The sequence below is a fragment of the Schistocerca serialis genome, chromosome 10, assembly GCF_023864345.2.
Source record: "Schistocerca serialis cubense isolate TAMUIC-IGC-003099 chromosome 10, iqSchSeri2.2, whole genome shotgun sequence".
In the NCBI taxonomy this organism is placed as follows: domain Eukaryota; kingdom Metazoa; phylum Arthropoda; class Insecta; order Orthoptera; family Acrididae; genus Schistocerca; species Schistocerca serialis.
In genome coordinates, this window is record NC_064647.1 from 58,903,584 (window position 1) to 58,930,614 (window position 27,031).

Genomic DNA, 27,031 nt, shown 5'->3' on the forward strand with positions numbered 1-27,031 from the left:
GAGAAGCTGGCACACAACTATTGTAACTGGTCCTCGATATCCTGTGTACGGACGTTGGGATAAGAGTTGGCTTCCAAGCTATTCTCACACATATTCTCATGGCCACAGGACCTCGTGTTACACAGACATTTCATAGAGCGTGTGGTTGAACATTGTCCCATTGGAAAATGGCACCATGATAGTGCCATATGAGAGGTAACACGTGAGGACACAGGATGTCTGTGATGTACCAGTGCACCATCAAAATTTCCTCAGTCACTACCAGCTGTGCCATTCATTAGCAGTGCATTCGTCTTGGTCAAAGCACCACTCCAAATGCAGCCATTTCTGCTTTTGTTTTAACAGCAGCGTATACATGGGACAGTAATTCTCTTGTCCAGCTGCTGCCAGTATCCAACCAATAGTACGAGGGTTGACACATGGAGTGCATTACTTTTTTCAGATGTCAGGTGTAGTCGATATGAACTTCAGTGATTAAGATGCCTACCCTCATGTTCACATGCAGTCTAACATTAGGCCACTGTCACATCCGAACACCCCACAAATATGCATCTTGCACGATTTGACCAGGTGTCAAAAGGGAGACCCACAATGAGATCCCTTTCAAACACTCTGAGGTGCCGGTAACGCCGTATCACTCGAGTACGTGACATTATCACTTGACATCTGATTCTGTTCACAGCATACATATACATCACCAGGCTCAGTAACAACTCTAAACAGAAACAACACCAATGCAGTCTTGTTGCTGTACTGCCTGTCACAGAAAATTATTACACTGCTTATTAACATATATGCAGATGGTTTGTATATATACAGAGTGGTATGTCTTCTGGTTGCTTCAGTTTTTCTGTCAGACAGTGCACAACAACTGAATGTAGAGTAGCAAATAAAATCATGACTTCAGTCATGAGAGTATTTCTGCCACATTATTTGATGCAACATATTTCAACATCAAGATAACCATTTTAAAAGAGCCTTTTCTTATTAGAATAGTTTAATATCAAGGTTGCAAAGAAAACATGTTTGTTCCACTAATGTTTGTTTATTACAAACTACTTTTCAGCTTATTGGATTATCTGGTAATGACCAAATAAAATGAAAATTGGTTCGTATTAAACATACACAAGTGGAACAAAACAAAGTTGTTTGCTTTTTAAGTTTAAGTACTATAACTGTATCTGACAAGCAAAGTTTGGTGTAGAAAAATATATGTTTTTGATTTTCTAATTAAACATATCTGTCACATTCATGAAAACCTTGGATTGTATGGCACTTTACATCATTATTTTGCAAGTAATAGTTCCTGCTGTGTGGCTGAGACTATAATTTGTCGTATATGTGTGAATAGTAATATAAAAATGAAATACTATTGTTATTATTTGTGATAATATTCTTTTACAAGCCACTGTTGCTATATCTTGCAAAAAGCCAAAACATAATTTATGCAGATGTGGGAGAATGCAGATTACAATAAAGTGTCTTTAGCAATACACAACACATTGATGAGGCAGCAGTTTGTGGGCATATTGTAAAATAAGCTTGCAGTACACATGCACATATCCTGAATGACGTTTTCATTGCAGTTTTACAATTTTCCCTGCCCCCGCACACTCTTATGAGAGGAGAAAATTAACCAAAAAAATAAACCATGTTATGAAAAATGAGAAACAGTAATGTGAAATAATTTATTGAGCTTAAATCAAACATTAAATTATTAAATTACAAGTACAGTACAGCAAAGTTGAATTTATTATGAAATATTCTGAAACATGTACACACCCACACACACCCACACACACACACACACACACACACACACACACACACACACACACACATTCTCTCTCTTTCTCTCTCTCTCTCTCTCTCTCCCTCCCCGTATCTCTCCACACTCAACTTGTTCCTCACACAGTAAATACTACTGCTAAACAAAACATGTAATACTTGACAATAGTACAACAGTACATTGGAATATAAATAAATGTCATGAAAAGGGGGAAAATGGTGGTAAAATAGTGAAAATCATGAAATTTTTCAGTGCATTCTACTTGTCTGTAACCTAGTAAAAATCTGAGGCAGTTGCTTTGGTGTGCAGGTAGTCAGGTTAGCACTGTTTTAGTATTAAATACAGATCATAGAGACAAACTACAGTCACAACTATAGCAGCAGCTGTGATTACAATTCTACGATCTTCACCATCACTGCTATGGCAGATTGGTAACTTGCTTGTATCTGTTTTAACTCGAAGGTGTAGGCAGTGTTTTGGAAAACTGTACTAATTGGAACAGCATACATACAAGATAAAAAAAGAGTAAAGTATGTAAAAGCAGGCAGTACACTGAAAGTTTAGAAGCTTAAATACATTACCCATTCACACAATATAACAATGCATTCACACAATATATCAATGCATTTGGAATAGTCACAGACTATAGCAAGGTAACCAGGCATTTAAGTTGGAAACTTTCTTGTTACACATCACCTTCTCTTCTATAAAATTTGCTCATTATGATTTGTGAGACATAGGACATGCCATTTGTCTCATGGAATCATTAACTCTGATAACAAAAAAGTGGATATGGAACTGTATGGTCAACTGAACCTACCAGTACTGCATGTTGGCTTCACCGTGTGATATAAGGATGTCATTGCTTATGAAATCTTACTTACGCAAACAGGAATAAAATAGAGACTAAAAAGTTAGAAATATTTCTTGTATCTGTATTATTTTTTGGTATGTAGATTGTGGTGACAAGCTGATCTATAGTGTAGCCTGAGCTGTACATTAGGATGAAAGGTGGCAATCTGACTGAGAGTTGACAAAGTTAATGAATGTGAAATAAGAAATCTTGCTTGTGGTGGAATATTGATCTGTAGCACAGCTTGAGGCCTAGGGGTTCAGAGGTTATGGTTTGATTGTAAGTTGGTGAATCGGTATTAAAGGCTTTATTTAATCTGAACTACAAACCAAAACCTGAAGGAAGTTCCTAAAGATTGACAGATATGTGGTAAAAGGAAACTCTAATGAAAAGGTTACTGAACATGGACTTTGAAAGTTCCCACTGCGTCACTAGCAGTAGGTCAGTAATACAATGGAGATGCATTGTAAAATGCCTACATAAAGCAAACTAGATGGAATGTCTACAATTTACAGTGGTTAGCAGTAGCAGATTGGGGACATGGTTTTTAAAATAAAATCAGTGACAAATTAAATGCACACCAGTTATGTTAGTAGAAGAGGTTTACAGGGCTTTGGAAAGTCTGCACTGGCAGATGGAATTTGTGAGTTGAACCTGGATATCTCAGTGGATACGAGGACTGGCTGTGAAGGGAAGGATCTGTATTTGAGTACTAGCTTGATAACCAATTTTAGTTTCTTCGGAAGTTTCCAAAATAGCTCAATCTGAACTTAATTCTGCAAACATTTCCTGGGCTGTAGTTAAACCATTTTTCCCTGAGAGGAAAACATGTTTGAATTTATAAAACAAATGTTTATATCCTTGCTGAGGAAAAGGGCCACAGCAACAAACTAGCTGCTGTGGAGGTTGGGATGTTCGCTAGAGAGCTACTGCACAGTATGGAACAGAGGGTAGAGAGGTGTTGGATGTTTGAATCACTGAGCAATCATCCTCATGTGACTTTTGGAGAAAAACATGCAAAATGTAAATGAGAGTGACAGGATGATAATTTTAGCATGTTTACTCCTGAGTACTTGTGATATTTTACTGGAAAAGAGCTGATAATTCAAAGTTCTTTCTTGAACATTTTAGCTGTCATCATCCAGAACTGATTATCATCTCTTTCACCTATTTCCTGTATTCCCTATCTACCCTGATGACATTTTCAAAAAGGTTGAGGATGGAGTCCACTTTTAATTGCATATGGAAGCACTAAATGCCCCGATCGACATGTTTTGGCACCAGGTAAGTGGATGCATTAATTATTTTCTTGAGTATTGTTTGTATGCAACTCTTAAACATTTCCTTTTTTCCCCTCCACATGTAAAATGTGATCTGTTCTTATAGCTTAATACTGGTGTTGGTGCAGGGAAATGAAAAAAATTAGGTCTAATGGTGCAATGATAACTGGAGCAATAGAGACAGAGACAGATGGAGTTGAGTCAGTGTTAGATCAATCTGTATATGATATTATGACTGTTGGTATGTTACACTGGCCAGTTTGTGTTTTGGTTTTTGGTAATCCTCCACATTTGTCAGTGCATATGGTAACAACACATAAGCATTTGAAATTTTGAGATAAACAGAAGAAAGTTCACAGGCATGTGGTACACACTGAGTTGAAACTTGCTGGCAGATTAAAACTGTGTGTTGGAGTGGTACTGGAACCTGGAAACTTGCCTTTCATGTGCAATCTTTTTATCAACTGGGCTGGCTGGACACCATTGATAACACAGTTTCACTATTGCCAGTAAATACGCCCTTGTTTCCAAACTTTGATAGACGATCTCATTGCAGTACCCGCACTCCTGGAAGAAAGGAGAGACTGGCATATCAGGTGAAATATTGATGGTAACAAATTGTGTGAGAGGAGTGGAAAGTTTAGAAGATAAGGTGAAGTGATTTGATGGTTAAATAATGCTAAACTGAGGTTCAGTGGTTGGCTGAGTGGCTGGAAAACCTGCTGCAGCCAAAGTGGTTGCATCCAGAGACATGAAGTACCACAAGTACAAATTCCAGCACAACTGTATAATATTTTATCCTCGCTGCTTTACGTAATCTACCTGAATATTTGAGATTAAACGTTTTAGGGATCATGACACATAATGAACTTACCATGATACCTAAATTACATTTACACGTGTGTGGGTGAACGTGGGAACGGACAGATTCAAAACCAGGATGTTGGAGAAGTAATGCATGTAGGAACTCTATACTTCAGACAACCCACACAGCCTACCAACTTGAGCACAGAACTCCAAAAATGATTACTTATTTTGCTAGTGAGGACTTTCATGTCTTAGTGACATCCACTGTTTGTTAGAGCACCCAGTTTGCCGATGACCTCTTTTGACTTAATGCCACACAATGTCTCATTAATGACGGAGTTACAGCAGTGCCATTTGTTCAACACGTGCAGTGGTGATAGCAGCTAGAACCTCTTCTGGTGACGTTGATTTGGTCTCCTGGCTGATGCAGTCTGTTCCCTGCCAAAAAGATAGAGATGTCAGCCTTTGTATCGATGTGTGCTCTCTACTTAACCTTCTTGTTTTAGTTTACTCCTCAGAAATGTTTGATGTATGGCATGCTAGACATAGATGTAGTTTTGTGTACATATTTCTTTACATTGACTGAGTGAATCTTTGAATTACATTTACAAATCCATTTTTCACATATGTGTAACATAACAGAATATAAGCATAAATTTATGTAGGAATCACTGTATTGCAGTTATTGCTGTACATATTGCTCTTCATTGTGTTGTTAAGAGGTGTGCTTTGTCAGATGTGTAACTCAAGCAGTAAATGGATGGTGGAGCACTTCAGAGGTGAAAAAGTAAGGGGTGGGGGGAAGAACCAACAAACATAAATATCCAAAATAATAGTTCTAAATGTTAGAAACTTTTTTTCTTTTACAATTATGTTATGTGTCTATCATCATTTCTCAAAATTTCTCCTCTTGAAATTAAGTGTTGGACAATTATTTTGTCTTCTTGTAATTTTCCAATTTTCTGTTACATATAATTTATCAAATGTTCCAATGACACTGCAGAATCTAATAAGTGACATTTATGATGAAATTATTTTTTAAATTTCATTCGCTAAGACAAGCAAGCACTAGATAACACAAATGATTAAACAATAATTTTGAGTTAAAACTGTACATCAAACTAGAGCTTCAACCTTGTCATATTAGCCACATTAACAGGCCTCATTTCAATTTCTCACTGGCTTTCCACCATTCACTCAAACTCCAATGGGGCATCATTCAAACTCCAGTGGGGCACACTTCATTTCTCCACTAGGAGTAGAAAGCAGTTCAACATCTGTGCAGTCCTTATGCTGCGGTTAAGTCACAACTCTGCACAGTATCCATTGTCTCAGAGGTGGCAATCACATAGCTTCAAGGCACAGTCTCTGTGTGGATGGAGGAATGAGAACAGCCCAGAGGCGTGTAACATGCATGTGCCCACACATTTCAGTAATAGAATACATCACATGAAAGGCAGGTTTTGGGATTTGAATCTGGGCTGATGAAACTTTTTTAATTTCTCCTGTCTGTTTAACAGAATAGAAATATTCCCTGTGACATCTCCAGTTGTGTACACACATGAGCAATTGGACTTTGGCAATGGTTCTGTTCTTTCTTTGTCTTGTTTTTCTTGTGCCCTTGGCCTACATGGTTATTAACAGATTTAGCATGGTTAATACACTCCTGGAAATGGAAAAAAGAATACATTGACACCGGTGTGTCAGACCCACCATACTTGCTCCGGACACTGCGAGAGGGCTGTACAAGTAATGATCACACGCACGGCACAGCGGACACACCAGGAACCGTGGTGTTGGCCGTCGAATGGCGCTAGCTGCGCAGCATTTGTGCACTGCCGCCGTCAGTGTCAGCCAGTTTGCCATGGCATACGGAGCTCCATCGCAGTCTTTAACACTGGTAGCATGCCGCGACAGCGTGGATGTCGGACTTTGAGCGAGGGCGTATAGTGGGCATGCGGGAGGCCGGGTGGACGTACCGCCGAATTGCTCAACACGTGGGGCGTGATGTCTTCACAGTACATCGATGTTGTCGCCAGTGGTCGGCGGAAGGTGCACGTGCCCGTCGACCTGGGACCGGACCGCAGCGACGCACGGATGCACGCCAAGACCGTAGGATCCTACGCAGTGCCGTAGGGGACCGCACCGCCACTTCCCAGCAAATTAGGGACACTGTTGCTCCTGGGGTATCGGCGAGGACCATTCGCAACCGTTTCCATGAAGCTGGGCTACTGTCCCGCACACCGTTAGGCCATCTTCCGCTCACGCCCCAACATCGTGCAGCCCGCCTCCAGTGGTGTCGCGACAGGCATGAATGGAGGGACGAATGGAGACGTGTCGTCTTCAGCGATGAGAGTCGCTTCTGCCTTGGTGCCAATGATGGTCGTATGCGTGTTTGGCGCCGTGCAAGTGAGCGCCACAATCAGGACTGCATACGACCGAGGCACACAGGGCCAACACCCGGCATCATGGTGTGGGGAGCGATCTCCTAAACTGGCCGTACACCACTGGTGATCGTCGAGGGGATACTGAATAGTGCACGGTACATCCAAACCGTCATCGAACCCATCGTTCTACCATTCCTAGACCGGCAAGGGAACTTGCTGTTCCAACAGGACAATGCACGTCCGCATGTATCCCGTGCCACCCAACGTGCTCTAGAAGGTGTAAGTCAACTACCCTGGCCAGCAAGATCTCCGGATCTGTCCCCCATTGAGCATGTTTGGGACTGGATGAAGCGTCGTCTCACGCGGTCTGCACGTCCAGCACGTACGCTGGTCCAACTGAGGCGCCAGGTGGAAATGGCATGGCAAGCCGTTCCACAGGACTACATCCAGCATCTCTACGATCATCTCCATGGGAGAATAACAGCCTGCATTGCTGCGGAAGGTGGATATACACTGTACTAGTGCCGACATTGTGCATGCTCTGTTGCCTGTGTCTATGTGTGCCTGTGGTTCTGTCAGTGTGATCATGTGATGTATCTGACCCCAGGAATGTGTCAATAAAGTTTCCCCTTCCTGGGACAATGAATTCACGGTGTTCTTATTTCAATTTCCAGGAGTGTATAAAGGGCTGTCAGAAGCCCTTCCTGTTGCTACAGGCTTCAGCTTATTTGAGACAAGAACCTAGTAACATGTACACACCATTCATTTTTATGACAGTGTTGATGCAATGTGGCATGCACTCCACAAGACACCAAAAATGTTCAGGACTGAATCTGATCCGCAACCGCCACCGACAACTCAGAGCCGAATTTGAGTCCTACACACTGTGCTCAATTGTGGCCTAGTCGTGTTCGGCAGATGACGGTCGTGTAACCTGGAGGGCAATTGAGCCAAATCCCAACAGTGTTTCTCATGTAGAATTGTGGGCAGCACAAGTTTTAACCTGCCCAGCCCATGTCAGATGTACTGGCCACGAACTATCCGGTTTAGTCAGTGAGCTGAGTGCAGCCCGCCACACCACGTATGCCAGGCTACGAGGCCAGCCCGTCGGCCTGTTGGCTTACCGGCTCACCGTGGTGTGCTCTCTGCTCACAGACTGACCACCCCAGCATGTCACTTGTGCTGTGATGTGCCTTTCACCTGTCAGCAGTGTCCTAAAACGTAATGACTTTTACTAGATGTCATTGGATTCTTACACCGAGATTATCAATGATTTCATTATACGAGAATAAAATGCTTTGAATGCTGCTAAAGTATGCCCAGTTTGCATTATCTGGAAATTAAGAATGTATTGTGGCATTTATGTCCCATGCCAGCCCACATTTTATTAATCTCATTGTACGGTATTGTAAGGTTCGCACTGTAAGCCAGCAAGCAGTTAATACTGAAGACACTCCCCCCCCCCCCCCCCCCCCCCAAGCGACAGGTGGTCACGAAGTACAAGAACAAATGTGCGAGTAGCAGCAGTGACATACTATAGAGTATAGAGAATGTGGTGATTCATACTGTGAGACTTGGCAACAAGCACATCACTCTGTTTATTAATATTAACTTTTTAAATGTTTACATATGCTTCGTACTAGACCATTGACAGTATCCAAGCTGATCTAACCATGGTTTCAGCAATGCCAAAATCGAGCTCACATTTTAATTAGAACATTAATAAAACTGAGAAACTGCAGGGACAGATTCTGGACTGGAAATGGAGGAAAAAAGTCCTATGAACATGTGTCTGGAAGTGAATTGTTGACACGGTTCACGGCACTGACAGATGACACTGATACATCACGTGATGGCTTTCACAGTTCTGAATAGAATGCAGCAAATATTCTGAACAACCTGTATACTGTCTGCTGTCCTTTAATAGTTTAACCAGGAATCATACGGTGTTATGATTTACCTATTTATATGTGTTTACATCATTCACTATATAGTGGAGATGCTGAGATGCAGATAGGCACAACAAAAAGATTTTCACACTTAAAACTTCGGCCACGGCCTTTGTCAACAATAGGCATGCAAACGAGTCGTGTGTGTTAGTTGCGTTTGTGTGAGTGTGAGTGTGTGTGTGTGTGTGTGTGTGTGTGCCTATGCGTGTCTATTGTTGACAAAGGCCATTAGCCTAAAGCCTTAAGTGTGAAAATCTTTTTGGTGTGCCTGTCTGCGACTCAGCATCTCCACTATATGGTGAGTTGTAAATTTCCTTCTCGTAATATTGTTACATTCCATCCTGGATTTTCCATTGTTTGATATTTACAGCATTATTAGACAAATGCATCTGCCCAGCAATATTTCAGTCAGTGGCCTTACCTTGTGGTTATAAATAACAACTGTGTGCACTTTTCTTCAAACGGTCAGCCTCTTTCTTGACAGTCAATTGAATCAAAACACTTTTGGCCATTAGCACTCTTCTTTCATTTGTTGTCAGTCTTTGTAATCCAATAATAGGCTGGTGCAGCAGGAGCTATTTTCATATGCTGTGTTTCATTACATTTTATGCACTTGATTTTGGATTATTTTTACTACTATGGATGTAAAGCTGTTCCTGGTCTATTAAACATGCCACCTATCACTCCTTCTGAGAGAGTTTATAATCCATTGCAAGAGCATAAAAATAATAGGAAAATGCTGCTGTAGCTTTGCATGAAGAAGGCACATCTTACTTGCTCTCCATCAGTTCTTTCCCCTTACCAGTCTGTGTGCAGAGTGAAGTTTATTTCCTTCTTTCCTTGAAGCATTCTGCAATGATGTTCAAGATAAGATGTCACATTTACTCAAATGATTTATCGTCCACACAATACTTTGATGATTAATGATCTGACAAAACTACAACTGTGGTTTGTTGGCTACTCTTTCAGCAGGGCTAAAAGATGTGAAGGTAAGTTCCCCATTTTGAGCGAGGAACTCAATTTAGAACGCTACACTATTCTCATAAATTTAACAGAGCTGTGAGAAACAATTTAAACTGGTAAAATTTTGATTTTCAGATAGAAATAGGCATAATGAAGAAATTGTATCATATGTCCACAAGTTGAAGTGAGGAGGAAATGACAGTGTCCAAAAAAGCAATCAGTATTTTTAAAAACTGATGTTTCAGAAAGTAACAGCTTACCCAGTTTTTCTAAAACATAGATTTCAGTTACAAATACAAGAAGTACAGGCCAATTCAAAATGAATGTAATGTTTACAAACAATTATAACTATTTAACACACAGTCGTCAACGGGCAAGAATTACACGGAATGTAAAAGAAAATTTAATTTTCTTTTGCATACAGTACTCTATAAGTGTTCTATATGACTCCCCTTTGTCACATGGGCAACATCTAAGCAGTAATATATTTCACATAATCTATTCCGAAGCCAGTGTGGAGTCACCATAAGAAGGCTGCAGAAATGCACGTTTGGTGTTCTGGAATTGTTTTCAGCAAAGGAGGCACATGCAAAAGGTCTTTCAGGTAACTTATATATCAATTGGTGTCAGTACTAGTGGATTCAGGGGGGAGAGGGGGGGGGGCTAACAAGCTCAAGGCTCTCCCCCCCCCACACCCTCCCCCCCCCCCCCCCCACACCCTAAAAGCATCTGGGTCCACCCATGACAAATCTTCTCAAATTAAACTTGATATTATACTACTGTCTTAGTACTATACTACCTACAGCACAATTTTCATCACTTGTTAAATAATCCATTTTAAGTAGGTGTAATCATCATCATCATCATCATCATCATCATCTTGGATAGTTTTCCAGCCTTTGGCCAGGTCTGCATGGAACATAGGCTTCTCGATTGTCTTCTGTCTTGCCACCATCTGTCCATCTTCACCTTGGTCCCACTCTTCTCCTTTCTTCTGGATGCATTCCTCTACTCCTTTCAGCCATCTGTCTCTTGGTCTTCCGCTGGGTCTCTCTCCTTCCAGTTTTATCTTGTTTATCTTCCTGGGTATCCTCTCCTCCATTCTATTAATGGGTCCATACCATCTCAGCCTTGATTTCTCTATCTCCTCCTGCAATGGTTTCATCTTCATTAACTTTCTGAACCTCCCTTTTCTTAACCTGTCTATCTTTGTCACTGATGATTTGGGGGAATAACGAGAAGGAACTACAAGAGCAGTTGAACGTATGGGAACGAACAGTACACCAATGTGGGATGAAATTTAGTGTAAGAAAGAGTGAGATGATTATCACAACAAGAAACAAGAAGAGAGGGACAACTGGAACAACAATTGGTGGGGAACAATTGAGGAGAGTGAGGAGTTTGAAGTACCTAGGAAGCCTTGATACAGGAAGGTGGAAAAAACGACAGAGAAATAAACGAGCTGGCGAGTAAAGCAGAAGCCTTTCGGAAGAGTGTCAGAAGGCTGATATGGAGCAAGGATGTGCCCCAAATCAGAATGTTTAAACATGACGAAGAAAGGACCACTATGAAAACTTGAAATAAAATACCGGAAAATTTTTTGAGGAAAATCCTTGGCCCTATCAAAGAAAACGGGGAATTCCACCGAAGACACAACTGTGAATTATACAAACATACAGAAGACATTGATATCAGCATGAGGAAGCGGAGAATGATGTTTTTTGGTCGTCTGGAAAGAATGAACCCACAAAGACTTACTCATCGCATACATTCATCAATTTCAAAAACAAAATCAAAATGGGCAAGCCAAGGTAAAAAGGATTTACAGGCAGCTGAAATTTCATTTGATGACTGTTGTGTACATAGTTCCGTGTGTCAGCGCGTACACAACTTTCCCTGTAGAGCGCGCCCCGCTAAGCACAACAGCGCAGGCGCAGCGCTCGTCCGTCTCCGCACTACGAGATGGCGCTGTCTTAGAGGCGGACCAAATTCTGCTTCCCCCGATCTGCGTATTAATATGTCACGCAGCCAATGAGATTACTGCTAACGTAGAACCTTTTCTCCTCGCGAATCACACTCGCGCAGTGATACCTGAACGCTCGAGGTATTATAAAGAGCGTACAGACCTCCGATTAGTCAGTCTGCATTAGTCTGCACCAGTCTATAGTCAAGTTTCAGTCTGCGCCTAATAAGATTATCATATTCCTGTACATAGCCATGAAGATAAATCAATAGATACTTCGTCAAGTATCAGAGATATGTAAGAATAAGATTAACGTACCAAGACCAAAGGAACTTCAGAATGTCAATTGTAAACAGCATCCAGAATCAAGTTAAGTAATTTCTATGCTTTTTATTATTTTAATAAATGTGTGTGAAAATTAATCAAAGTTCTGTTTAAAGTTGGTCACCGTCAATCTGCTACTCTAAGCGTGCAAGTGGCATTTCTATCGTATGACCTAACGGCAGAAGATAAACACACCACAATAAGACCGCGAGACATATTGCTGACACTCGCCTACTTCGTTAGAGTGACAAGTCAAATAATCTGATGGTGTGTGTACCGAAGGTCTTACAGTACGCACACCACAATGACATTCAGGATCGAGAAGTTTTCAGAGAAAAAGTCAAAATTACTAAAAGCCTTATTTTGCTTACTACGCCAGTTCCACGCCCTTCCTGCAAATGATCAGAACAGAGAAAAGAAGCACGGTCAGCCAAAATGAAAATCTACTGGAAAAAGAGGAAAACACAATCAGGGAAGAGAGAAAAAATCTTCGTAGTCCACAGCTGGCCGAAACGATAGAAAAAAAAAGGGTTATATACCGGTCATACTATGTTCCGATCCTGACATATGCATCAGAAACCTGGGTTATGAAGGGAAGAGAGAAAAGCAAAGTACAAGCTAGTGAGACGATATTCTTGAGAAGTAGGTGTAGCATGTTTTCAAATTTCGCATTTCTCTGAGAAGGTGCTTATGTGAGTAGTTTTTAAATCGCGCGCCACCCATTCTACACGCACACACACACAACACTGCCGCCACACGCACGCTCGACGCGAGTGTGCAGTTTGCGAGTGCGCGCTCTGCGCTACTGTGCACATAGCGCATTGTTGTATGGTTTGTCGAATCAGACACAATACAATGCGTTGTTCAAGTGGTCTGAATTGTAATCAAGGCGTGCTTTTGTTTGTATGTGTCCGAATTTTTTTAAAAAATAACAATGAAACGTAGTCAAAGACCTTTTTTTTTTGCACAGGAAAGGAAGAAAGAGGACGTAGAATGCGAAAATGAACCAGCATTACCTGGAAACAATGTCGGTGACTTATCATTGTCGACTCAACGTTCAGCAGGTACATCTTTCTAATTATTTTTTAATGTACGGTACTTAATGAAATTCATACAAACACGATTAGTCGAGTTTGTGACTTTTTGTTGGGGTTGAGTTCGTTGGTCTTTCGGTCGGTGTGGTGCGGACTCGATCAGTAATGCGAAGTTAGTGATTTTTCCCTCTAAATTTGGTGGTTTTGAGTACATGTCTAATGTGCAGATTTTGCATATACTGGCTAGTGTGAATCATGGTGGATTTTAAAAAGATTTGAGTGGTTTATGGTAAAATTATTTTTTAAAGCCACATATCCATATTACATACAGCAAAGAGGAATATTTCATTTGCTAACGTCTAGTAGCTCTTAAATTTATATCACATAAACATTTATAATACACGGTATTTTGTCTCCGTTTCCGTGTTGTTTTGTGCCCGTATTGTTACGCATCCGCTTTGTTATGCGCTCTAGTATTAATAAATTTGCAGTTGCACTCACAGTGCATATCTGTAGTGCCGGTGATAATGTGGTGTTCCTTAAATCACTTGTTGTTTTGGTGCTAAACGTATGTAAAGGGACAGTATACCCAGAAATTTCGTGCAGAATCGCTACGCGATAGTAAATTTGCAGACTGTCTAGAAAGAATTCTAGGTGATGACGCAAGAGCATATCGTAAATTTTGAGGTAATATTTTGTTAGTGGGTTCTGCCTCAATAATAAGCCACAGTGGCGCAAAAAAATGCACAAGACAGCGGCAGCACCTTTGACAACAAACAAAAATATCTTTCAAAACCTTGATAGAGTGTTCAGACGTGACTCAAGCTGAGGGTTCCCTTGCATTATTTGTTTCCACCCATTGCCAGATCATGTCGTGTCATCACGCAACCGATTTGTGCAAGAGTAAATTCACAGACAGTAATATTGCCAGAAAACTTAAATTACGTTGAACAAAATATAGTGCAGCTATAAAACATGTAATAATGCGGTATTTTGTGGAAAATGTGCTGCAAGATATCGGTGACAGCATGTATATCATTATAATTAATGAATCAACAGACATTAGTGTGACCAAATTTTTAGGAATAACAATAATATATTACAGTGCTGAAACTTCCTGGCAGATTAAAACTGTGTGCCCGACCGAGACTCGAACTCGGGACCTTTGCCTTTCACGGGCAAGTGCTCTACCAACTGAGCTACCGAAGCACGACTCACGCCCGGTACTCACAGCTTTACTTCTGCCAGTACCTCGTCTCCTACCTTCCAAACTTTACATAAGCTCTCCTGCGAACCTTGTGCTGTGAGTACCGGGCGTGAGTCGTGCTTCGGTGGCTCAGTTGGTAGAGCACTTGCCCGTGAAAGGCAAAGGTCCCGAGTTCGAGTCTCGGTCGGGCACACAGTTTTAATCTGCCAGGAAGTTTCATATCAGCGCACACTCCGCTGCAGAGTGAAAATCTCGTTCCTATTACAGTGCTGCTACCAATGCAATCATTTACACATTTTTAAAATTAGCCGATGTCAAACATTATAATGCACGCCTCAAGAATTAAAGTTAGACTTAAACAACCTCCAGGGTATAGGCACAGACAATACGAACGTAATCGTAGGTGTTCACAATGGTGTCAATCAAATTTTGAAAAATGTAATTCTGGATTTGATTGTTATAAAATGTGTATGCCATTCAGTTCAACTTGCTACTTCTGCTGCAAGTGAGACGCTCCAGGAAATCTGGACTTCTTAATTAGGGAAACATATAATTGGTTTTTGCATTCTTCGACTAGCCCCCAGTTGAATAGTAATATTTATCAGACTGTCAAAGGAGCACAACCTCTTAAAATTCCATGCCCATGTGATACGCGAAGTTGTCCACAGAACCTACGCTAACAAAAACTACGGACCAGCAGTTACAGCTTAGTACGCTCACCGAAATAAAGGGATTCAAAGACAACTGTTACACTGCAGAAGTGCTTTATTCAGTGTTTTCTGATAAATCCAGCTAGGCTTATTTACATATTTTTCAAGACGATTCTTTCAAATTTGCATCTAGTCAACAACATTTTGAACCAAATACAGAGGATTCGTGTAAGCTGTTAAATTTTTTGGAAATTTGTGGTAAGGTCTAATGAGACCAAACTACTGAGGTCATCGGTCCGTAAGCTTACCCATACTTAAACTACACTACTGGCCATTAAAATTGCTACACCACGAAGATGACGTGCTACAGATGCGAAACTTAACCGACAGGAAGACGATGCTGTGATATGCAAATGTTTAGCTTTTCAGAGCATTCACACAAGGTTGGTGCCGACGGCGAGACGTACAACGTGCTGACACAAGATTCAAGATTCTTTATTAGCCATTGATCATGCAAGATGAAATAGGCTTCGTCAGTACATAAAATAATATTAATATTCCAGACACTATATACAAGGCATAGATATAATTAGCATATGAGTAACTTACAAATAACCTAAACCTTAAGCAGGTGACTACAATGCTTAATACATATTCTTGTTTCAGATACATACAAAGGTACCAAAAATGAGTTACATTGTAGTAGCAAACACAGTAGTTACGTAACACATCATAACACTGGCAAATAAAGTAGTTACCTAACACAGTTGAAATACAAAGGTATTAGATATGAAATATTTTGTAACAGTATATATAGTAGTTAATTAAGTTAATTATGCAATTACAGGTTTATCTCTGTGCTACTCAGATCATAATATTCTTGCATAGAATAAAATGGATTGTCAGATAACCAATTGTACAAATTTTGTTTAAGAATTTTTGTGGGCATGTCCCGAGCAGATTGCGGTAGTTTGTTGAATATTTTTAAGGTATTCACTTTGTGTGAGTTACTACTTTTTGTTAGTCTGTGTCTTGGTATATCATAATCTGCCTTCCTTCTAGTGTTGTAGTTATGAATTTCTTCCCTGACAACACCTTCCATACCATTGTTTTTAATGTGTAACACACAGATATAAATATACAAGTTTACAATGGTCAACAGTCTTAGCCTTATAAAGAGAGGACGACAGTGCTCCGTGGGACCGACTTTACACATTATGCGCAGCATTCTTTTCTGCATCAACAAAATTTTGTTACTGTGAGAGCTGTGCCCCCATATGAGAAGGCCATATGTAATATGTGACTGGAAGAGTCCACAGTACATTGTTCTCAGAAAGTTCATGCTAATCATGTCCCTAAGTTTCCAAAGGAGATAGGAGACTCTTGAAAGCTTTTTGCAAACCTGATTTACGTGTTCTTCCCAATTAAGTTTGGAATCAATATGCATTCCTAATAGTTTTACAGTTTTGTTTTCTATGGTTTTGGGTAACCCTAAGAGAAGCTGTTGTGTTTTCTCTGAGTTACACAGTAATTTATTGGATGTGAACCAGTGGATGGCTGATTTGAGTGATTCCTGTGTGTTATTGTCCAAAGCTGAGATGTTCTGATGTGAGGTGAGGAGGGTTGTGTCATCTGCATAGCATATGGTAGTACTATTTATGTGATGAGGTAGGTCATTGATGGCTATGATGAAGAAGAAGGGTCCCAGAACCGAGCCCTGTGGTACACCAGTACTAACTGCTGCTACAGGGGAGTAATTATTTTTAACTGAGACAAACTGTCTTCTATTATGAAGATATGACTCTATTACTGCTAATGCTGGGTTACATACACCATAAAATTCTAGTTTTGCAACCAGGGTGCCAAAGGGAATGCAGTCAAAAGCTTTGCTCAGATCACACAAGACAAGTGACACCATATTCCGGTCTTCAAAGGCTGTTAATGTCTGGTCAACAATTTCCAGGATGGCCGCAGTGGTATTTCTGCCCTGTCGGAATCCGAACTGACTATTGCTCAAAAGGTTGTGTGTCTCAAAATAGCTACTTAATTGAGTGTACATAAGTGACTCAAATACTTTAGAAAATATTGGCACAATTGAGATTGGGCGATAACTTTTAGGAAGATGTTTGTCACCCTTTTTAAACACTGGAATAACTTTGGAAATTTTGAGGGAGTCGTTGACAAGCAGCAGTTGACCGGCGTTGCCTGGTGAAACGTTGTGATGCCTCGTGTAAGGAGGAGAAATGCGTACCAACTCGTTTCCGGCTTTGATAAAGGTCGGATTGTAGCCTATCACGATTGCAGTTTATTGTATCGCGACATTGCTGCCCGCGTTGGTCGAGATCCAATGACTGTTGGCAGAATATGGAATCGGTGGGTTCAGGAGGTTAATACGGAACGCCGTGCTGGATCCCAACGGCCTCGTATCACTAGCAGTCGAGATGACAGGCATCTTATCCGTATGGCTGTAACGGATCGTGCAGCCACGTCTCGATCCCTGAGTCAACAGACAGGGACGTTTGCAAGACAACAACCATCTGCACGAATAGTTCGACGACGTTTGCAGCAGCATGGACTATCAGCTCGGAGACCGTGGCTGTGGTTGCCTTTGACGCTGCATCACAGACAGGAGCGCCTGCGATGATGTACTCAACAACGAACCTGGGTGCACGAATGGCAAATCGTCATTTTTTCGGATGAATCCAGGTTCTGTTTACAGCATCGTGATGGTCGCATCCGTGTTTGGCGACATCGCGGTGAACGCACATTGGAAGCGTGTATTAGCCATCGCCATGCTGGCGTATCACCTGGCGTGATGGTATGGGATGCCATTGGTTACACGTCTCGGTCACCTCTTGTTGGCATTGACAGCACTTTGAAAAGTGGACGTTACATTTCAGATGTGTTACGGCCCGTGGCTCTACCCTTCATTCGATCCCTGTGAAACCCTACATTTCAGCAGGATAATGCACGACCGCATGTTGCAGGTTCTGTACGGGCCTTTCTAGATACAGAAAATGTTCGACTGCTGCCCTGGCCAGCACATTCTCCAGATCTCTCACCAATTGAAAACGTCTGGTCAATGGTGGCCGAGCAACTGGCTCGTCACAATACGCCAGTCACTACTCTTGATAACCTGTGGTATCGTGTTGAAGCTGCATGGGCAGCTGTAACTGTACACGCCATCCAAGCTCTGTTTGACTGAATGCCCAGGCGTATCAAGGCCGTTATTACGGCCAGAGGTGGTGGTTCTGCGTACTGATTTCTCAGGATCTATGCACCCAAATTGCGTGAAAATGTAATCACATGTCAGTACTAGTATAATATATTTGTGCAATGAAAGCCCGTTTATCATCTGCATTTATTCTCGGTGTAGCAATTTTACTGGCCAGCAGTGTAACTTACGCTAAGGACGAGTCACACAGCCGTGCCCGACGGAGGACTGCGACGGGGGTAGCCGCGCGGGCGCGGACCGTTGACAAGGCGCCTCACACTGCGCGTCTAACCCCCCCCCCCCCCCTCCACGTACCCTATGCAAAGAAAATTTGAAAACCACTTAGATCCCAAAACATACTAGGATATTAGTTCGAAAATAATATTAATGAATTGAGAAACTCTTAATTATGCCCGGAACAAGAACGTGTCCTACATCTGAGATGCATCCAGTTTGTGTACCAATTTATAATTCAGTGTCGTTAAAAAGTCACTGATTCCTCTCCTTGAACCGTGTAGGCTAATATTGATCCTGGCACAATAACAAAATCTGATTTTCAATGACAAAATTCAGTTCTTGTCAAATGGTCCGAAACAGACGCTGTTAATTTCTGCTGTGAAGTGCTGCAACACAGAGCTGCAACTAATGTCAACACATCTCGCGAGTTAACAATTTCTGCGCTGTCTCGACCAACGTTACCATGGTCGAATGCGGAAGTGCAAAGACTTTCTAGGCAGATGAACATTATTAAAACCAAAACGAGAAATAAAATGAAATTCGAAATGGTGAATTCACAATTGTCGATTCGAGCAGGAATCGGGAGGAAGAAACAATGTTGCCACAATAGTGAACTGCCAACAGATGTGCCGACGCAGGTAGAAACTTAACAACTTTGTAAGATGGGCACTCACAGCCAGTGAAATTCATGGTGAATTGAAACTGAATGAAACCGCAGACAGCTGTTAACTGGTCGTTTATTGACCCGACCGGTTTCGCTGCGTTAAAGCAGCGTATTGGGGTGTAAGGGTGTAACATCAATTAGCACATGGAGATGCTCCCAGCGTTCGTAGTCAGAGAATCCTTACGACTTCTGACTACGGTTGTCGCATCCCCTGCACTATTCACCCCAATGTTTCGCCGACTTTTGTTCGTTGAGCACTTCCCCTCTTCATGGGGTTGGATTCTCTGACTGCGAACGTTGGAGCGTCTCCATGTGCTAATTCATGTGACACCACTTACACCTGAAGATATTGCTTTAACGCAGCGAAACCGATCGTGTTAATACACAATCAGTTAACAGCTGTTTGGTTCAAATGGCTCTGAGCACTATGGGACTTAACTTCTGAGGTCATCAGTCCCCTAGAAGTTAGAACTACTTAAACCTAACTAACCTAAGGACATCACACACATCCATGCCCGAGGCAGGATTAGAACCCGCGACCGTAGTGGTCGCGCGGTTCCAGACTGTAGCGACTAGAACCGCTCGGCCACTCCGGCCGGGTAACAGCTGTTTGCGGTTTCATTCAATTATATGTGACCTGATTGGAACTGTTAACTACATGTAACGCCTCTGAACATACCCTGGAAGCATCTGGTCGTACTTTATCCGCTACTACCTCTGCCTCCGGTGTTGAACCTTCTGTTGGGGAAGACGTTGATAACCTCGAGCATTTCATTTTCTCTTAGGTAAGTTCGCTGTGTCACATTTCATAATATTATTATAGCTTTAAACAAATGGATAAATTGAACTGTTGCATAATTTTGGTTACTCAACATACTCAGTGCTTAAAAAATAACAATCCAATGGTTTTGTTAAAGGCACGATAAAAAACGTAGTCGTTTATAGGGATTTTGAATAAGTTCTTTTAGCCGGAAATCTCATTTCACTGTTAGTAACAAAAATACTCTGAGCACTCGATTCTCTCTGCCTGCCCTGCAAGGGACAGCGTGAAGTAATATTTAGCGTAAATGATGTAACGTAATATCAATCATCGGGTTTGTTCGGTTTTGAATTCTTTTTAAACTAGCTTTCTCCGCGCTTCCCGGTGTTGCCGTGAATTTCATACTTTTATATCGCGTTATTTACCTAAAATCGGTAAATAATCTTTTAATGGGTTAAACTACTCATCAATAAGAACAACTTTTACTGTGGGACCAACTTCAAAATCACGAAAAATCACTTGTTTCATACATTTTGGTCGGGTAGGTTAATTCGTATGTAACTTTTACAGGGACTAGTTGATTTCAAGTCTGTCCCATAATAAAAGAAAACCTTCATATTAATGAGTTTTATTTTAAACCATTAAATGGTTATTGGGCTTTTTAAACAACCCTATAATATTTTGTTTGCTGTTGTGAACAGAACCGGAACCAGTGTCAGTGGGTGTGTCTGGTACTTGCGCTGAAAATCCTTTTGATATTTCTTATGTGGCAGGAAAAGTACTCAGTGACGAGGAAAAGTTTAAAAATCTGACGGAGTCTTCAGAATAACTTCGTAATTATGAATATCCCTAGCAGACAGAGGGTGGACAAAAAAGAAAGTTACGTTCTGATTGGCTAAAGGAACACTCTCGGCTAGTTTATAGCCAACAACAGAACGACGCATATTGTTTGCCTTTCGTGCTATTTTCTGGTCCAGATAGTGCGGGCAAGCTTTCTGTGGCTCTAAGATCTTGAGTCACTCGTCCACTTTGCAAATATAAAAAAGCACTAGAAATCTTCAGAAACCATTCTGCTACAGATTATCACAAAGTGGCAGTTTTAAAAAGCACACATTTCAAAAGTTCGTATGAAAACCATGAAAAAACTGTAAATAATGTAATCGAAATTGAGAAACTGAAAATGATTAAATCAAACAGAGCGGCTGATTCCTATAGTAAAGACGTTTATATGATGTGGTCGAGAGAACATACCGTTAAGAGGCCACCAAGATGATGGTACACTGAGTGATGAAATCAGCCAAGGAGAATTTCGAGCACTTTTTAAAATTTCGCATTGACTCAGATGATTCGTCTCTCCAAAAACATATATAGATAGCGGCACAAAGTGCTACATATCTGAGCAAAACAACTCAGAATCAGCTGATTGATTGTTGCCATTCTGTCATTATGAAAAAGGTACTCGACAAAGTCGAAGAAGCAAAATATAATGCTGTCCTTGGCGACACAACAACGGATGCCAGTGGTACAGGACAACTCGGTGTATGTATCTGGTATCTGAATTTACAAAAAAGCATAATACACGAAGACTTCATATACTTTCTATCTGCAACTGTCACGACTCGTTCAAAAATTAAATGAAGTCGGCGTACAAGTTAAGAATTTGAGAGGTCAAGGTTATGACGGAGTTGCCAACATGTTTGAAAAGTTCAGTGGCGTACAATCCCAAATAAAGTAGCTGCAACCGCAGGCGACGTACATGCATTGTGCAACACATAAACTAAACCTAGCTATCGTGAGGTGCTGCCGGTTGCCTTGCATTCGCAATATGGTGGGAGTTGTAAGCCGTGTTACCAATTTTGTGCGCTAGTCAGCAAAAGGTTGGAACTTATCAAGCAAGCTATCCTTGAAAAACAACCAGAGGCGAAAAGAGTTGAAGTGTTAGTGATACAAGCTGATTTGAAAGCCATGATGCACTCCTTCAATTCAAAGAGTTCTTTGACCCTGTCGCACAGTCCCTTGAAGAAATGGACAGAACTTGGCCGTTGTCAGAAAGAGCACGTTTTCTGGCTTCTATTCAATGCTATGACTTGACAATTGAAATTACTGTCTCGCTTCCACGGCAGTTTCAGGCTATTGCGTTAGATCTCAAACTTTGCTACGCGATGGTAGACAGTGTAATAAGAACACTGGGATGATACAGAGAAACGCAATATGAAGAAATTTTCCAAGAGGCGTGTCATATTGTAGAACCTTTGGACATCTCAGTGCAGGCATCCAGAATTGCCAATCGTTCTGCTCATCGCTCAAATATAGAAGCACCTGATGCTAATGAATACTACAGGTAAAATAAACCTTTAGTACATACACACGCTTTTTGCTTGATGCAGCATTTCTTTCTTTTCTGTTCTTTCGAGTTCGAGAATAATGTATTGTCGTGTTTTGTTTACTTTCATCGATTTGTACTGGACAGTTGAGGAGTCGCTATTCGAGAGCAGAGCACTCTTCAATCACGACCTCTTCACCCTTATACCAAGTGCCAATGTTAAAACAGAAAATGTGAACTCTCTAGTGGCAGCTGCACGTGTTTACAGCAGCGACTTGCCTCATCCTCTCTCGTTGTCGGGAGAAATAACTCTTCGAAAGGAGCTCTGGAGAGACAGGGAACATCCCCCCCCCCTCCCAAACAGCAGCAGAGGCACATCAAGAGACAAATGAATTTTTCCCTAATATAAAAATTCTTTTACAAATCCTCGCTACATTACCAGTATCTACTTGTTTTGTGGAGATTAGCTTCTCTTCGCTTAAACTGATAAAGTCGTACCTTCGTACGACAGTGGTGGACGACAAGTTGAATGGTGTGGTTGCCATGTATATTCACCGAGATATATCTGGCAGCCTGCAACCTGTCAAAGTCATTGAAGAGTTTGCATTAATGTTTACTTTGAGAAAGCCTACGTTCAGTTGGGTCAAGCCCTTCCCAAAACAAAATCCTCAATCCATCACAGGGTGTCAGGTCCAGAGATTTAGATGGCCAAGAGCAGAATACAGCTCTGAAACTTCCTGGCAGATTAAAACTGTGTGCCGGACAGAGACCCGAACTCGAGACCTTTGCCTTTCGCGGGCAAGTGCACTACCGTCTGAGCTACCCAAGCATGACTCACACCCAGCCCCACAGCTTTACTTCTGCCAATATCTCGTCTCCCAACTTCCAAACTTTACAGAAGCTCTCCTGTGGTTCGCAGTGAAGAAAAATGGGATTTACAATTTTTATGATATCACAGAGAAGAAATTAACTTTTGATGAGTCATGCTGATGCTCACTTACACATAAAGTCTTTTCTGTATCTAAGTGAATGTTGTGCCAGTACTTGTGGGGAAGGTTGCTTCATTGCTAAAAATGAGACATGCATCCAATGGTCCTTTCTCCATGGATTCCAGCATTCCCATAGAATGTGGCAGCTTATAATTCACTGTGCATGCAAAACAATCAAAATTTTGAACTTTCTTTTAGATTCTCTGTAATTCTTATCAAGAACTGCCCTGGAATTAATGTTTTGAAACGGAAATCCACTGTTTCATGCGTTTCACACATGTCTGCACCAGTTCTTTTACCCTATGAGACAGAGAGAGTCTTTGGGTTGCCTTCACTCTAAATTCCCCAAAACACCCTTCACTGTTCCAAGTACATAGTAACATGGTGAGAGTATTGCAGTGTTGTGTATCTAGAACTTTGGTTTGTGGATAATGACAAGTGTATCAGTTACAGTGAGGTGAACGAGAGGAACCCTTCATGTGACAACTTTACGCAATACCAGCACAGTGCATCCAACTTCTGGTATTGTGCAGCCTCTGTTATCATTATAAATGGACTGACACTGCCACCTAATTCCCTGCCCATAACTTGTAGAGGGTCATAGGAGCTCTCAAGAATTATAAAACTGATACGACCCACATTCTCATAAACAGAGGACTACAGTGAATGGAATGTGTTTCACTACGGACTGACATATGTGCATTTATAAACATATTTTATTCAATCAAACTCTCCCTTAATGTGTCCCTTAATGTGGCTACTACCATGCATTCCACCATCTTGTGTTGGTTTTACTGATGTTTTATTCCTCCTGATCACAAAAATTGTGCAACTGCTCACTGTTATTCTATGTTACCCACAGGTAAACATACTGCCATCTTTTTTCAACTGCCCATTTTTTGTTGTAGGGGTGAATGGTCTTCTGCCATATGTCAACACCTTTAAAGGGCACATATTAGTCCTGTATGACAGTTTGAAATTTCTGGACTGTTCCCCTTTGTGTAGAATTGAGGGTTTGCCGTTACTTTTTGAAAGACTTTAATAAAATAACAATGTAAAAAAGGGCAAATGCTCACCTGCTGAATGTGGTAGTGTCTGGAACAAGCAACCAGTCCTTACTGGGGTATTCCCCTCCGTAGATGCTTCTCCGCCTTCGGCGTCCGAGTGCCAGGGGTACCAACATGGCCACAGTAGCAGGTAACACCCCGGCACCTACTGCTGCCAACAGTGCACGGCCCGGATTTGGCTTGGTGCCCTTCCTACCCGGTACCACGTGAAAGAGCTGCTGCTGTAGTGGGCGGATTCCAAACTGTGTTGTCAAGTTGGCTCCACTGCCAACACCTTGCAATACTGGCACAGACGCCAGAGTAGGACGTGCTGGCACGCCGGTGAACACGGGGATGTCTTGTGCGGGCACCAGGCCATTCTGTAAGTACCGAGGAAAATGCTGAGGAGATGTGAGTGAAGAAGAGAATGGGAAGGTGTATTACTTTTTCTTCAGTCATTCGATGTGTATGTGAATTAGGGGTGGGAAGTTAGAGCATATATCTTGTGAACATCATACCCAAAGAGGCAATAGGATGTCGTGAATAGCTGTCTGGTCTTCTGTTTGTAGTGAATATGAATTATAATTCTGCTGAATTCCTCTCTGTTTATCTGTACAGACTGGCCCTCTTTGATTTTCTTCATACTTGTGGGATAAATAATTAAAAAAGAAAGAAATAAATTTCAAGATCAGAACACAGATACATGTTTCTTAAAGTTGTATGGCGCACTTCTAAGAAACAATAAAGAAATTGCATTCAGAGTTTTCTAACCACTGTTAAGTATAAAAATTTTTGATGCATTTAATATCAGTGATGTGGACTATCTGTCTTGTGGACTGTGAATTAGCTGGTACTGGTACCTATTGCTGTCTTCTTGTTATTATGTACATTACATTTTAAAGGTATTCTGCATCTATGTTAAAACAGATGTGTTCCTTTATTTGCAATGTACTTTGCTTTTTGGTGTGCTCTCTGCCATTATTCTAAAGAATGTTCACAGGTTATGTGCCCAAGATTGTTGATCAACAGCTACCATGGAGGTGTAATGAGGGGAGTTGTCATGATGTCACAAACTTGAGGCAAATGTCTGCCACCTTAGTTGCCTTAGACATTATCTTCTGGTGGAAGTGTTTGGATAAAAAATGTCAGCTTGTTTCATTTACAGATGTACTAATCACTATGATTATTGTCTAAAATATAAAGGAATTACATTATATTCGTAAGTGGACTTGTTAAGTGATATTTTCTTTATACACAGGAATTTTGGTTGTACTGCTTGCTGTTACTGTAGTGGTTTTATTTTTGTCATTTGACTTTAGATTTTCTATTAGTCTAACTTGAAAAGCTGCCTGGGCAATCTCGGCTTTTATTTTTGAATATGAATATTTATGCCACACACCCTTAAATTAATGTTTCTTTCCCCTCTAGCTCCCTGCAGATTAGTCTGTAATATGTCCTTCGGTCTTGACTTGTTTCGACTTTGCTCAGCTAATGCGAGAGCTGACACACTCCAATCGAGAAGAAAAGACTGGAAACTCACCAAACATAGCAAAATATGTTCTCAGCATTTTCAGGAAGAGGGCATAGACTGAACACTAATGTAGTGATCCCATATTACGGAAAATATGATTATGAAAGCAGCATTTTCATTTCTTGGTTATTCTAAACAAATAAAAAAATAAACTTACATTAACAAGCCAAAATATGGTGTTGTCAGTATCAAATATGCATTTAAGATCAGAAAAATGCCTGAAAATGTGTTTCTGATGCTACATTATTTACAAAAGCACTGTAACATTTTTAAAACAACTGTTGCCTGCACACTACAGAAATTAAAAACAAAAAGTAATTGTAGTCTGCTAAGCTTTTGGTGCATCTAACACGGTGCCAGTTTCGAAGCAACGTACAGTGTAAGCCTATCCCCTTATTATACATCCATGAGAGCTACACAAAGTAGGAACACCATCTAAATAACAAGACCGGCTGGAAAAGATTGTTTTAAATGCTGAGACACTGTGAATACCAGTACTGAAAATTTTCCCATTTGTTCAGATGGTGAAGAGGATTCGTAAGTGAAAAATTGAAGAAAGGTAATACAATATTCCAGCCTCCGTGGAAAAACTGAACTTTTGAATAAAGATAATTATCACCACTGGTTGCAAAAAATTAAGGGAAGTCTCATTAGTAAACAATGTTGGTGGGCGATTGATCCTAGCATGGGAAATACACCCCATAGAAGGTCAACAAAAAGCAAATAGTCAACAAAAAGCAAATACAAGGGGGGTGGGAATTCTGACAATTTAGAAATTCGAAAACTGTCTTTTAGAAGAAGAACAATCGTAACTGTGTGCATAGTTGTCTGGAATTGTGGTCTTGTGGTTGTTAGTTTGATTCTCACTTGAGTCATTTTTTTATATTTATGAACTCTGCATGTATTATCAACTGAAATGTTAATTAACAAACACTGAATCATAGTTCTTAATAGAAAATAATATCTTTATATTTATATGTGGTAATGGAATAGAAGTGTGAGGACTGCATTCATAATAAATTCAGATGTGGTAGGTATAGTACATAAATGTGAAACATGAA

General features: G+C 40.9%; 1 protein-coding gene and 2 non-coding genes across 3 annotated transcripts in view; 1 reads left to right on the top strand and 2 right to left on the bottom strand.

Moving 5' to 3' along the window:
• Positions 1-1,803: 1,803 nt before the first annotated feature.
• LOC126425242 (uncharacterized) overlaps positions 1,804-27,031 on the bottom strand; it is a 93,518-nt gene continuing 68,290 nt past the window's right edge. The window contains exons 7-8 of the mRNA XM_050088203.1: positions 24,470-24,819; positions 1,804-5,167 (exon numbers count right to left, since the gene is read on the bottom strand). Coding sequence (XP_049944160.1) covers positions 5,113-5,167; positions 24,470-24,819 — 405 coding nt within the window. The 3' untranslated portion in view covers positions 1,804-5,112. The remainder of the gene's footprint in view (positions 5,168-24,469; positions 24,820-27,031) is intronic.
• Positions 14,485-14,559, bottom strand: Trnas-uga (transfer RNA serine (anticodon UGA)). Its single transcript has one exon. It is a non-coding gene; the product is annotated as a tRNA-Ser (tRNA).
• On the top strand, positions 14,674-14,748 carry Trnas-uga (transfer RNA serine (anticodon UGA)). Its single transcript has one exon. It is a non-coding gene; the product is annotated as a tRNA-Ser (tRNA).